Genomic DNA, 15,036 nt, shown 5'->3' on the forward strand with positions numbered 1-15,036 from the left:
AATTATAGCAGCTAGCTGAAGAGGAATATCTTTGTTATGGCGGCAAACAACCAACGTATATTGGCGTGCGGCAGTCCGGAAGCGGTTAAAAAAAACGGGGTTATGGCAGCTATATGCTGCCAGAACAATGGTCTTCAAAGTACCGACGTGTAACGATGATGGCGGTCCGGAAGTGGTTAAATGTGTACCTAGCCAGTGTTTGTGTGTACTGTGAGGTGCTTTTATTAAGGGATGTGCTGGTCTTTATTCCCTGCTTTGCAAGGAAACAAAAACCACCATGTCTCTACTGATAGGACAGAGCCCTGCCTTGTTATTATAGTCCTGTCTTGTCTTCCACCTGTGGGCCAATGGATGACCACCTGCACCCGCTAATAGGCTGTGCTGTGACTAATCACAGCACAGCCGGCGCACCCCCTACCCGGAAGAGTAGAATGGTGTATATATGTGATTCTGCGCAGCCGGCCTGCTCTTTAGCAGTAGAGCTACATTACTCGGTCGGAAAGTGGTTAACACTAAAACTATGTTTCGGTTTACCCATGGGGTAACTTTTGGATGTAAAGATGAAGTCAATCCATCGATCGACTTCAGTACAACCAACCTCTCGTGGTGTTTTATTTTTTAATTTTTTTTTTTCACTTGATCGCTACCTGCAGCTATAGCCACCAGCAATGGTCATTGTGTTCTGCCGCTGGGGAATGCTGGCAGAACACAATAGCACTGCAGGAGGCGTTCCTCTATCAACATTGACTGTGTTGGTGGTGTAATTGAGCAAGGTTGCAGGAGAGAAATTGTATAATGTATGGCCTACCTTAAACATTGTGGACGCCGGTTGCAGTGTCGCTGGTCCAGTGACAGTGCATGTACATTTCATTCTGTGAGAATTGGACAAAAACAAATGTAAATCAGTTAAATGTTTTTGTTACTTTATAAGTGAGTGAACAAAATGCAGATTTGGCTTTCACGCAGTCGCACTTTTTTTTGTCTCCTCTGCAGGTGGGACAGGGCTACCCTCACGACCCACCTAAAGTGAAGTGTGAGACAATGGTATATCATCCAAATATAGATCTAGAGGGTAACGTCTGCCTAAATATTCTAAGGTAAGTGAATGAACCTCAACTGCCGCATTCAGGCTAAATCTGAAACCTGGCTTCCTGAAGACGCATCTACACCTGAGGATAAAAATGTAACGTGTCCTTAGATATGGTGGCTGCATTTGTTTTATTCAGGACTATTTTCACCTAGAAATCCAATCCGTAACACACTGTCCTAGGGTGACAATGCTCAGTAATGTTTAGGAGCAGTGTTGTCACCTTAGGACAGGACTACAGAATGTCCCCCTCTCCTCTTTTCCACAACATGGGGGAGGTGTTCTGTAGTCTACAGAGCGATGAGAATGTTGCTAATTGATAAATTAGCAGAGGCAGGGAAGCCATTCAGTGGATTTCTTGTAGGATTTATTTTGCATGTATGTTTTCAATTAAGTTACAGATCAGTGAGTAAAATAAACATTTGATCCCCAATCAAAACCTGATTTGGTACTTGGTGGAGAAACCCTTGTTGGGAAGCGCAGAGGTCAGACGTTTCTTGTAGTTGGTGACCAGGTTTGTACACATCTCAGGAGGGGTTTTGGTCTACAGATCTTCTCTAAATCTTTTCTTGTTGTCTCTTGGCAACTCAGTTTCAGCTCCCTCCATAAATTCTCTATAGGATTAAGGTCTGGAGACTGGCAAGGCCACTTAATGACCTTAATGTGCTTCTTCTTGAGCCACTCCTCTGTTACCTTGGAGGTATGTTTTGGGTCATTATCATGCTGGAAGACCCATCCATGACCCATCTTTAGTGTTCTGGCTGAGGGAAGGTTTTCACCCAAGGTTTTACAATACATGACCCTGTCCATTGGCCCTTGCTGACATGTATTAATGGTGCACTGAGCTGTATGTGTGCTGCACTACATTTCCTCATATGTAAACAAATGGCATTCTGTATGCAGGCCAACTAATCTGCTGGCCGATTAATCAATTATGAAAATAGTTGTCAACTATGTTCAAAATCGATTATTTGTGTCTGCCCTATACATAACATAGAGCTCAATGTTAGGGACAGTTTTATTGTTAAAGCGGTTGTATATCCTTTTGAAGCACTTGCACCTACAGGTAAGCCTACATTAACCGCTTGCCGACCAGCCGCCGCAGTTTTACGGCGGCAGGACGGCTCTGCTGGGCGAGATCACGTAATATTACGTCATCTCGTCCTGACACACAGCTCCCGGTCCTGTCAGGGAGAGAAATGCCTGACTGTTCATACAATGTATGAACAGCGATCTGTCATTTCTCCAAGTCAGTCCCACCCCCCCTTCAGTTAGAACACACCCAGGGAACATACTCAACCCCTTCCCCGCCTCCTAGTGTTAACCCCTTCCCTGACGGTGGCATTTTTATAGTAATCGATGCATTTTTATAGCACTGATCGCTATAAAAATGCCAATGGTCCCAAAAATGTGTCAAGTGTCCGCCATAATGTCGCAGTACCGATAAAAATCGCTGATCGCCGCCATTACTAGTAAAAAAATAATAATAAAAATGCCATAAAACTATCCCCTATTTTGTAGACGCTATAACTTTTGCGCAAACCAATCAATAAACGCTTATTGCGAGTTTTTATTTTATTTTTATTTTTTTTTAGAAAAATATATAGAAGAATACGTATCGGCCTAAACTGATAACAAATTTTTTTTTTTTTAATTGTCGCTCTATTTTTGTTTATACCGCAGAGGGGATCAAATACCACCAAAAGAAAGCTCCATTTGTGGGAAAAAAAGGACGCCAATTTTGTTTGGGAGCCACGTCGCACGACCGCGCAATTGTCAGTTAAAATCGACGCAATGCCGAATCGCAAAAAGTGGCCTGGTCTGTGACCAGCAATATGGACCGGGGCTGAAGTGGTTAAGGTTTACCTGTAGGTGCTTGCAATATCTCCTTAACCTACATGGTTAACGAGATATTTGCAGAAAATCGGGCACCGTTGTCTACGGCGCACGCTCGCCGTAGACAACGGTGCAGGCGCACTGAGCCCGACGGCTCTTGAATGGCAGCCTGCCGGAAATGTGCGCACGCGCGGGGATCGTGCCATTCCGCGCGCATGCGGGTATCATGGCGGCGGCGGAGGACGCATCCGAGGACCGCTGCTAGGGCTTCGATCTCAGGTAAGTAATTGATAATGAGCTAGTATGCTAGTCATACTATCTCATTATGCCTTTGCCTTGCAGGTGTTTTTTTTTTTTTTTTGGGTATACAACCGCTTTAACTCTAAATTGATAACCTTTTAAGGGGTCACCTAAGGACAATTTGGGGTATATTATTATTTTGGGTATTTTTTTTTTTGTGGCAGGGCACAATATTCTTGATTGACTGACATGTTTGGTGTCTGTTTACCTGACACAACCTCATCTTTTATATTTTTCTTCAAAGTGGGTATTCTATTATATGTGCGTGCACTAAAACGTGTTTGTCTATATTTTTTATTTTTCCTAAAAAAAGATGCTTTTAGAAAATATACAATGCCCTCTTCCCAATTCCAATGTAATTTTTACCATCACACCACCACAGGAACAAGCAGTGCTCTCTCTCCTAGGACCTGTACTGTATATGGGATAGATCCTCCTGCGGACAGGTGGAGGAAGAGAGCGTGTGCTGTTATTATTATTGAGCTGGCTGTGGTTATTGGTTCTTGGAATGATGCTGGGATTGGCCAGACTGAGTGCTTTGTGTGTAATTCTCATATTGTATATTTACAGGGAGGACTGGAAGCCTGTACTGACGATAAATTCAATAATATATGGCCTGCAGTATCTCTTCTTGGTGAGTATTGGGCGATATACAGCAATGGTTGAATAGCATGCAGGACATTTCCACTTTTATTAACCCCTTCCCAGCCCCTCTTTAGCGGAGTCTTAATGCTGGGAGGTGTGGCAGATTGTAATTGGCTGTCAGCAGTGGTATCCTGATCGAAAGTCCATCCCACCAGGTGCCGATCGTAAAGAGACTCTGAGATGTCTGCTGGGGGGGGGGCACAGTCAGCACACTCTCATGCACGGCATGGTCAGCAAGAGGTTACAATGGACTCTCTGGGGACTCTGTCAATGAGGAAGCAGAGAGCCGAGGCACTGGTGCACATCACTGGATCAAGAGGGGGCTTAGGTAAGTATTTTGGGGGGCTGCTGCACAAAGCTTTTTTTTTCGTGTTTTTTTAGCTTTATGCATTGAAGCTAAAAAAAAAAAAACTTCTGCCTTTTAGAAACACTTTAAAGGGTTACTCTACCCTAGCAAATAAAGTAAAGATAATATAGCATATACAACTGCGACACAAGTCGTATTGTTATTGAATGTTATTAAAAACGACCTGAAAATGCAATATGGCTGTTCTGTACCCTGAATTTGTACCCCAGAAACATAATTTTTCTGCTTGTGTGATTGGCTCTCTGATTTTCCCAGAAGTCTACACTAAGTCAGATTTCAGGCATCCCCTGCAACACAAATGTCATTTTTGGCGAGATACTCCCAGTAGGAAATCATGACTAAGGCCCCTTTCACACTGGGGCGGGAGGCTCGGTGGCGGTATAGCGCCGCTAAAAATAGCGGCGCTATACCGTCGGATTTGCCGCAGGATTCGGCCGCTAGCGGTGCGGTATTAACCCCGCTAGCGCCCGATAAAGGGTTAATACCGCCCGCAATGCGCCGTGGTTTCCCCTAGTTTTAAATGGGAAGGAGCGGTATACACGCCGCTCCTCTCACCGCTCCAAAGATGCTGCTTGCAGGAGATTTTTTTTTCTCTCCCGCCAGCGCATCGCCTCAGTGTGAAAGCCTTCGGGCTTTCACATTGAGTATGCAGTGAAGGAGTTTTTCAGGCGGTATAGCAGCGCTATTTTTAGCGCTGTACCACCTGAAAAACTCCTCAGTGTGAAAGGGGTCTAAAGGGATGCAGACCCTACAGCTTTCCTCATTGGACACTTGAAGGGTGCAGCAGCTGATTTATAATTGGGAAACCACTCCCATTAGATTCACTTTGCAGATGGACACAGTGAATTCTTCAGAATAGCAAAAGGTAGGAATCTGCACCAATGTTTTCTAAAAATCCTTTCAATAGACAGTGGATAAAAAAAGTCTACACACCCCTGTTAAAATGTCCGGTTTCTGTGACGTTTAAAAAATGAGACAAAAATAAACAATTTTCAGAATGTTTTCAACCTTTAATGTGACCTGTAAACTGTATAACTCGGTTTAACAAATTTAAATCTTTTAGGTGGAGGAAAGGAAAAATAAAATAATATGGTTGAATAAGTGTGCACACCCTTACACTAATACTTTGTTGATTCTATTACAGCACTCAGTCCTTTTTGGGTAGGAGTCCATCAGCATGGCACATCTTGACTTGGCAATATTTGCCCACTGTTCTTTGCAAAAACACTCCAAATCTGTCCGATTGCGAGGGCATCTCCCGTGCACAGCCCTCTTCAGATCACCCCACAGATTTTCAATGGGATTCAGGTCTGGGCTCTGGCTGGGCCATTCCAAAACTTGAATCTTCTTCTGGTGAAGACATTCCTTTGTTGATTTGGATGTATGCTTTGGGATGTTGTCATGCTGAAAGATGAAGTTCTTCGTGTTCAGCTTTCTAGCAGTGCATATTTGGGGGTTTTACTTAATCTTCAGGCCTAAAATGTGTTTTTAACCACTTCCCGACCGCCGCATGTATATGTACGTCCACAGAATGGCACATACAGGCAAATGGGCGTACATGTACATCCTTGCCTTCTAGCGGGTGGGGGGTCCGATCGGGACCCCCCCCGCTACATGCGGCGGTCAGATTCCCTATTCGTTTATAGTCGCGATCGCTCCCCGGAGCTGAAGAACGGGGAGAGCTGTATGTAAACACGGCTTCCCCGTGCTTCACTATGGCGCTGCATCGACCGAGTGATCCCTTTTATAGGGAGACACAATCGATGACGTCAGTCCTACAGCCACACCCCCCTACAGTTGTAAACACACACTAAGTGAACACTAACCCCTTCAGCACCCCCTGTGGTTAACTCCCAAACTGCAATTGTCATTTTCACAATAAACAATGCATTTTTATAGCATTTTTTGCTGTGAAAATGACAATGGTCCCAAAAATGTGCCAAAATTGTCCGAAGTGTCTGCCATAATGTCGCAGTCACGAAAAAAATCGCTGATCGCCGCCATTAGTAGTAAAAAAAAAAAAAAATAATAAAACTATCCCCTATTTTGTAAACGCTAGCAATTTTGCGCAAACCAATCGATAAACGCCTATTGCGATTTTTTTTTTTTACCAAAAATAGGTAGAAGAATACGTATCGGCTGAAACTGAGGGGAAAAAAATGTTATATATGTTTTTGGGGGATATTTATTATAGCAAAAAGTAAAAAATATTTTTTTCAAAATTGTCGCTCTATTTTTGTTTATACCGCAAAAAATAAAAACCGCAGAGGTGATCAAATACCACCAAAAGAAAGCTCTATTTGTGGGGAAAAAAGGACGCCAATTTTGTTTGGGAGCCACGTCGCACGACCGCGCAATTGTCTGTTAAAGCGACGCAGTGTTGAATCGCAAAACCTGGCCTGGGCATTTAGCTGCCTAAAGGTCTGGGGCTTAAGTGGTTAAACCTGTACGAATAACGCAAAAGTCGGGTCAAAGTCTGAGATGAATCTGCATTTTACACTGATGTCTATTTACTGTAATGTCTTTTTTTTTCCCCCGTTCTATTAGGAGCCAAACCCCGAAGACCCTTTAAACAAAGAAGCCGCTGAAGTTCTTCAAAACAACAGACGCCTGTTTGAACAGAATGTCCAGCGGTCCATGCGGGGGGGCTACATAGGATCCACCTACTTTGAGCGCTGCCTGAAATAAAACTCTGCAGCTTCCGAGTGCAAAACCCGCCACCCATCTGACCTACTTCTCTCCTCTTCCTGTCCTAACCCCCCTCCCCCCCTCTTATTCCTGTTGCTCATCCATACAGCGCCTCCCCCTTTCTTACAGCCACGCCCACCAAGTCCGGGCGGAGCTCCCGATGTGGATAGACCTATGCAAGGTCCCATGTCCTGCTGCTATCCCTTTGTATTGGGAGGGAGCACTGCGTGCACATATTACAGTACTCGACAGCGCCACCACCTGGCTCTCAATACCTCACATCCTTCTCCCCCTCCCTCGCAGAGCTTCTATTTATTGATGGGTTCATAATTTATCCATGACCTTTTCCCAAGATTTTCTTTTGCCATCATAGAAATTTCTGAACGTCAGTGACTGAATTAGTTTATAAGGTGTTTTTTTTTTTTTTTTTATTTCTTTTCATAATTACTTTAGCCCATGTGAAGTCATTTCAGAATTTCGGTGGCCTTAAAAAGTTTTGTTAATATTTTCTGTTTTGATCAGCATTTTCCACCCATTGTCTCTTCTCGTAATTTTATTAAAAGACAGAAAAGAATCCATTGAGTCGGCTGGCAGGCGTTTCTTTTGAGTTTAAATAAACCCCCTCCCACCTTCTGTTGCCGATCCTTCCAGCTAGCAAACGTGATTAGGATCCTCCTTCCCAGGCTCTCTCTCGTCATCTGCTGACTCACCAAGTCAGACAAAAGGGCCGAGGGTTACCCATTGCATTTGGCTGTTGTGCCCAGTTTTACCAGCAGGTGGCACTGCAGGTGAAATTTACTATAATGGCACGAAGTCTGATTATGAAATCTTGGGAGTATTGTGGAAAGAAGGAACTTTCCCTGGTACTCTGCAAGCAACATGGCTGAATTAATTTAAGGTGGAATTCCTTTTAAGATGGAAATAGTGATACATTTTAGGGATTTCCAACCTACTGGAGATGCGTAACTGCAGATAGAACCCAATGCTGCTTATTTCTAAAGGCTTTTTTTTTTTTTTTTTTTTTTAAGAGGGGGTCTGGTGGCATGCTGTTTTCACCATCATCGTTACTGGGACAGAAGGTCGCAAAGTCCTTAAGACAGTTGGCCTTCTGTTGCCGCACTTGTGTATCTATCATTGTTTCACATAACGGCCTCTTTTCCCTTCGTCTTGGGGGTCAAGGAATCTGTAAGTACGCATATTTATTAACAAGCAGCTTTGCTGTGGTTTACCCCACGGGCTGAAGGCTGTCCGCGCTGGGCCCCGCGGGTGGGTGGGCACTGTACTCTTCAGGGTTACACGGCAAAATCTACAACTTTTAAGGAAGTTCTGGAGCCAAGCCGCTCTCTCCTTTGTGACAGCCATGCCTAGGCGCCCTTTTATGCTTCAGGGCGGAGGCGACCCGTTCAGTTTTAGAGCCTCATTCACAAAGCTTGGTGACGTCTGTTTTTTTTTTTTTTGTTTGTTTTTTATTAAAGAAGAATGACAGTTTACTGTGCAGTAAAAGGGTGCCGCGGTCTTGTGAATGAGACCCTTTAGAGTCCACTTCTTGACGTGTATGGTTTTAAATAATAAAACAAAAAGACAAAAAATAAATAAAAGGTAATAAACCGGATCGTTCTTGGCCTCTGGTGTTTAATGTGCTGCGTGGTGGTTGCTGCTGGGATTGTGTTTTGGAATTAAAGAGGAACTCTACACAGTTGTAAAAGAGAAACACCCATTGGTCTGCGTTCTGTTGATGAATAACATAAATGTCATTTGCAAAGCCAACGCACTAAAAGGAAGATATTTTTAAATAAAATGGTCACATGACTGAAAAAAACTAAATTCCTTAGACCTGTAGTTTATTCTGCTTACATTTTCCTTCTCCTGGTTCCTCCATCTCTGCCCCCCCCCCCCCCCCCCCCCGCCTTCATCAACGTGCTAATTTAATTTAGCACATGAACGTTAATGGTGTCTTACTCTGTAGGGTTCAATATTGGTTTGGCCCACCCTATGCCGCTATAACAGCTTCAACTCTTCTGGGAAGGCCGTCCACAAGGTTTAGGAGTGTGTCTATGGGAATGTTTTTGCGTATTCTTCAAGAAGCGCCTTTTGTGAGGTCAGGCACTGATGTGGGAGAGAAGGCCTGGCTCACAGTCTCTGCTCTAATTCATCTCAAAGGTGTTCTATCAGGTTAAGGTCAGGATTTGCTCATCCATTTCTTTATGGACCTTGCTTTGTGCACTGGTCCAAATCATTTGGTGGAGGGGGGGTTATGGTGTTGGGTTGTTTTTCAGAGGTTGGGTTTGGCCCCTTAGTTCCAGTAAAGGGAAATCTTAAGGCGTCAGCATACCAAGACATTTTGGACAATTTTATGCTCCCAACTTTGTGGAAACAGTTTGGGGACGGTCCCTTACTTTTCCAACATGACTGCGCACCACTTTTCAAAGCAAGGCCCATAAAAACATTCCCATAGTCATACTCCTAAACCTTGTGGACGGCCTTCCCAGAAGAATTAAAGCTGTTATAGCTGCAAAGGGTGGGCCAATTCAATATTGAACCCTAGGGCTAAGACTGGGATGCCATTAAAGCTCATGTGTGAGTGAAGACAGGCGTCTCAAAACTTTTGACAATATAGTGCACATGGATTATAGCTTGGTGTTTGTTTGTTTTTCAGGAAAATTGGGCTTTCATCTGGGTGGTAAATTGTAACATATCTCCCCTGTTGTTTTTTTTTTTTTTTTTAATGTATAGATAAAGAAGTCCAGCCTGAGCTTGTTTTGGCTGGGCTTTTCCTATGGGTCACAGGAGTGCAATTGGTTTTGCACGCCTGTGACTCGTTTTCAGCAGAGAGAGGTCTGAAGTCCGCTCTCTGCTGACGTCACACATCTCAGTCCAGGCACCGCATCATCGGAACTTCAGAAGTCTGGATACGCCAGGTGCCTGGACTGATGATGGTAGTCTCAGCGAGCTGCTGAGACAGCCACTCACCGTCCCCTTCACAGCTCAGCACTCCAGTGAACATAGAGGAGCAGAGCAGCTCTTTGCTCGCGGAGGTGAGAGAACCGAGCCATCGGCAGTGTTCGATCGCTTGGTTCTTAGTGCAGAGGCTGCGGGGGACAGATGCAGCATCGGTCCGATGCTGCGTCCACCTAGTTAAGTATAAAACGGCAAAAAATGCCAAACTCATACGTCTCTAATTATTATCAAAGGAAAACTGTCTCAAAATGGTAAAAAAAAAAAAAAATTCAGCTGCATAATTCTTGCTACTACCATACCACCAAAGAGCAACCCCAAAAAAATTCTCCTGCTCCTCATGATTGCAGTGATACCACATGTGTGTATGTACCCATAGTACGGTGTCTTTTTTTTTTTTTTTTTTTTAAATCCTACCTAAAACATACTGATATTTAAAAAAAAATTGTATATATATTTTGTGTGTAATAAATAAAAAAAAAAATATATATATATATATATTCTGCCTAAAATATACTGGCCATGACTCAAACATTGATCTAGCTCCATTTCTTTTTTTTTTTTTTTTTATGTATCTCTCTCCTCCATTCAGAGAGAGAGAGAAAACACGGGTGGGCTTCACAGTGACTGATCATTGTGATAGCCAATCAAAGGCTATCACAGCAATCAGGCGATCTGGGTCCCAATCTTTAATGCGGGACCTGGGGCTCTTGGTCAGACCTCGTTCTTTGTGCTGTGCGGCGCGCTGTCAGTACAAAGACAGACATAAATGCGGCCCGGCAGAAAAAGGCCCAGTCCACTGAGGTCATAAATTGGCATACTGTCGGCAGGAAGTCGTTAAATAACATTTTTATATTTCAGATCAATCACATTGTCACTGTGCTTCTCTATACAATGCGGGCAGATCATGTAGCTTTGCATGGATAAGTAATGGTTAGTATCACATTCTGTCTCTGTGCTTCTCAGTGCAATGCAGGCAGATTATGGTAGGTGGGAGGAAGCTGTACACAGTTTCCTGAAAACATCCCAGTACCCTCTGTAGAGCTTTCAGCTCCAATGCAAGAAGTGGGCTGGCTCTTAGGTGGAGTTATGCAAGTAAAAAAGTGTTTTGATGGGTGGGCATCGGTGTGGAGGAGTGAATGTTTTTAGAAGGGTCACAATGTAGACCGCCGTAGGTAACATCCATATGTGAAGCTGAGCCTTCATGGTTAAATGATCACTTCAAGAGCTAAAATCCAATGAATGAAAGGGGAGAGGCAGGCTGGGGAGCAAAAAGCTAGATCGGGGGTTGGCAACCTCTGGGCCATACCTGGCCCACCACCCCTAAATGTTAGGCCCATTAGTGCACGTGATGAATTCATGTGCACCCGGCCCGCAGACATTGTAACCCCTTCACGTGGACTGTATGCAAATATGTGGCCTCGGCTTGAAAGGGTGGTACCGGGGTGATGCTTGCAGCTGCACATATCGCCCCGGTACCATTTCTAGAGCTGTTGGTTGGCTTTCCTAGGATAACAACCAATGTGTGGCTGTTATCCGAAGCAGCCAGAGGGAACTAACCCCCCCGGAGTCGGCTTCAATCAGGTCTCCGATCTAGTAACCTAGAAGCAATGTCATGACATCAATTCCGGTTTACTGAAGACTTTCAGGCACCAGGTTAAAAAAAAAAATACAGTATTCAAAACAGCCAAATGTGGCGTTTTAAGTGCAAAGGAGGGATTTGGGGTCTTATGGACCTAAGATCCCTCCATAAAGAGTACCTGTCACTGCCCATTACTGTCACAAGGGATGCTTACATTCCTTCTGACTGAAAAAAAATAATAATTTGATCACTTTTATTGTTAAGGGGCAGTGTAAAAAAATAATAATAATGAAATAAAACAAAGTAAAGCACCCTATCCCTCCATGCTTGCACAGTTTCGGGGAGCTGTGTGATGTAAAGGGATCCAGAGGTGTGGAGGTTTGTGTAATGGAAGGGGGGCCGGCGGTGCAAGGCTGTGTAATGTTAAGGGGGTCCAGAGGTGTGAGGGCTGTGTAATGTTATCTTCGTTTATTAGAAGGTGAATTGGGCCCTCCTTGCAGTCACATACATTAAATGCAGGCCCTTAAAGTGATTGTAAAAAAAAAAATTTTTAAAACAACAAACATGTTATAGAAGGAATCAAGTATTAGTTAGATTTAAACCACGCTCTCTCTCTCTCTCTTTAATTAAAGCTTATTAAAGTGCAAATGTTCAAAATAGATAAACTTGCATCAAACGATGTCAGCAAATACAAAAATATACATGTGTATAATATATATAAAGTCCAGTAAAGGTTATGACATCTGAGTATCCAATGTGCATGAATAATTTGTGCTCAAACAATAAAGTGCATGTGAATCTTCCAATTCCTGATGAGCAATAAAGGAGTGACTGTAGATCTTCCACCACCATCACCTACCACACATCCTACTCACCAGAATTTCATGACCCCCATTACAGGTAGTCATAAACGCTTATGGGAATTGCCAACAAGGATTTCTGCAGCCACGGCACTGGTCTGGACGAATATCCAATCAGATTTCAAGGACACCCGTTCAGGTGGTCACAAACTCATGTGAATGTTGCCAATAGGGAATTTCTGACAACCCCAACAACGATCTGAACAAAGCATGTAAATGGACTAGGAATAATGCCAGAAAAGTATAAAAATGTACTTCATTCAGTACAGGGAGTGAATATAACATTGATAAATGTATCCCATGTACGTTACCTCGTCATTTGCCCGTGCGGGTTACAATATGTGGGACACACCAAAAGGAATTTGTGTAACCGTATTAATGAACATCTAAACAACATCAAAAATAGGTTCCCAAAACACACCCTTTCCTACCACTTCAGGATACATCACAACAGGGATCCTAGTTTAGAAAAAAAAATTGGGATAGACAAAATGGACCCAGATTGGAGGGAAAGGAATATGATCCAAAAAATATCTAAGCATGAAACTGAGTGGATCTATAAATTAAATACACTGACTCCTGTAGAAATAAATTTAGATATGGATTTAAATAGCTTTGTATCCAATTACTAAAATTGATTATTTGCACATTGTCATTCTATAAAGGGTATATACATTTTATTTGAATCCATTCTCTTTTTTTGCCACTAGATGGCTCAATTAGTTATTTTTCACCTTATAAAAGAATTCACCTGCCATTTACTTTTTAACCACAAGATGGCAGTATCTAAAGAAAACCAATGAAAAATGAACATACATGAATTTATTTTATTTATTTATTTACTAGCTGAATACCTGGCGTTGCCCGGTCTTCCTATCTTAAAGCGGTGGTTCCCCCTTAAAAACAACTTTTTTTTATTCCACTGCCCCCCCACATTACAATCGAATTAAGGCTCTTATTATTTTTTTCCTGCTGTACATACCTTAGTACAGCATATTCACCCGTGCATCCGGGTTGCGAGTCCCGCGGGAGTGGGCGTTCCTCACATGCTATTGATTGACGTTTTGCCCAAAAACGAGCTCTCCCCTGTCGCGTAAGCCGCGTCACGGTTGGCGAAAGGAGCAGAGCGGCGAGTCGGCGCTATACTGCGCATGCGCATCGCCGTTCGGCTCCTTTCGCCAATCGTGACGCGGCTTACGCGACGGGGGGAGAGCTCGTTTTTGGGCAAAACGTCAATCAACAGCATGTGAGGAACGCCCACTCCCGCGGGACTCGCAACCCGGATGCACGGGTGAATATGCTGTACTAAGGTATGTACAGCAGGAAAAAAATAATAAGAGCCTTAATCGTGATGGAATGTGGGGGGGCAGTGGAATAAAAAAAAGTCGTTTTTAAGGGGGAACCACCGCTTTAACCTTTTGGGGAGGAAAATCATAGTAATATAAATATACCCATCTTTTATATACGGGTGTAGGTAAGGGTTAATTTAATTTGTCATATATTTTTATTTGGCATATAAGTAATATGTGTAGCAGGTATTATTGAAATATCTCCAGGCGTACAGAAGTTATGTGGGAACATACATTTCCCATTGATTTGCATGGGACTTTAAACAAAAACCCCGACCCTCACAAATGGGGGTAGTTAAGGGATAAATTAACTATCCTATAGTTTAAGTGGACATATAAGTAACATGTGACCAATTGTTATGGAAATATCTACAGCCGTTTGGAAGTTATGAAGTAACATGTATTTCCCATAGAGTTGAATGGGACTTTAAAGGAAAACCCCGACCATGGCAAATGGGGGTGGGTAAGGGTTAAACCACCTATCCTATGTTTGTTGCTGACATATAAGTAACATGTGTGCCAAGTTTCATGTTAATATCTTTAGCCGTTTGGACGTGATGCTGGAACATACATAAATACACACATTGAGTTTTATATATATTATTAAAGAATTATAAAGAGTCATTCACCCAGTGAAAGTGCATATACATAGAACGAGGGATAAAAAACCCTAACATAAATAGGCTATATATGCGGTCCGATTGTAAATAATTGATTTTAAATAGAAAATTCCACATTTGGCCTCTAGATGTAGCAGAGTATGATTAGAATTTCCTGTAAGACTTAGCTCCATCTAGTGGCCAAATGATGAATTTTCTATTTAACCACTTCATTAGCGGCCCATTGTAATATGAAGTCCACAGAGGGGATCTCCCATCCTGGGTGGACGTCATATGACGTCCTCGGCTTTGTGCAGTGATATCTGAGTGATGCCTGCAGCTAGAGGCATCATTCAGATATCATTCTTTAGTGCCGGCGATTCTGTGCACGATAAGAAGGATCATAGCGGCGGTTCCGCCGCTTGATTGTTCTTATAGGTGGCGGGAGGGGACATCCTCCCCCCCCCCTCCAGCCACCATCCGGTGCTTCTCCGGGCTCTCCCGTGCCATCGGGGGCCCAGAGAGCGAATCAGATGGCGCCAGATGGGAAGCATAGAGATGACTGGTGACCAGATGGTCACCAGTCATCTCTATGACCGTCGGAAGTAAACAAAGCCGTGTGAATTTTTTTTCACGATCTCATGCGTTCCAGCCTGGAGGAGAGATGTGGGGTCTTATTGACCCCGCCTCTTTCCATAAAGAGGACCTGTCACACACTATTCCTATTACAAGGGATGTTTGCATTCCTTGTATAGGAATAAAAGTGTA

The 15,036-nt window shown here is 43.3% G+C and overlaps 1 protein-coding gene across 1 annotated transcript in view; it reads left to right on the forward strand.

Moving 5' to 3' along the window:
• The window catches only part of UBE2M (ubiquitin conjugating enzyme E2 M), a 31,733-nt gene extending 23,198 nt beyond the window's left edge, over nucleotides 1–8,535 (forward strand). Inside the window, exons 4-6 of the mRNA XM_040326118.1 lie at nucleotides 994–1,097; nucleotides 3,794–3,857; nucleotides 6,783–8,535. Coding sequence (XP_040182052.1) covers nucleotides 994–1,097; nucleotides 3,794–3,857; nucleotides 6,783–6,923 — 309 coding nt within the window. The 3' untranslated portion in view covers nucleotides 6,924–8,535. The remainder of the gene's footprint in view (nucleotides 1–993; nucleotides 1,098–3,793; nucleotides 3,858–6,782) is intronic.
• Nucleotides 8,536–15,036: the final 6,501 nt, after the last annotated feature.

This window comes from Rana temporaria, chromosome 10 (genome assembly GCF_905171775.1).
Source record: "Rana temporaria chromosome 10, aRanTem1.1, whole genome shotgun sequence".
NCBI classification, from domain to species: Eukaryota; Metazoa; Chordata; class Amphibia; order Anura; family Ranidae; genus Rana; species Rana temporaria.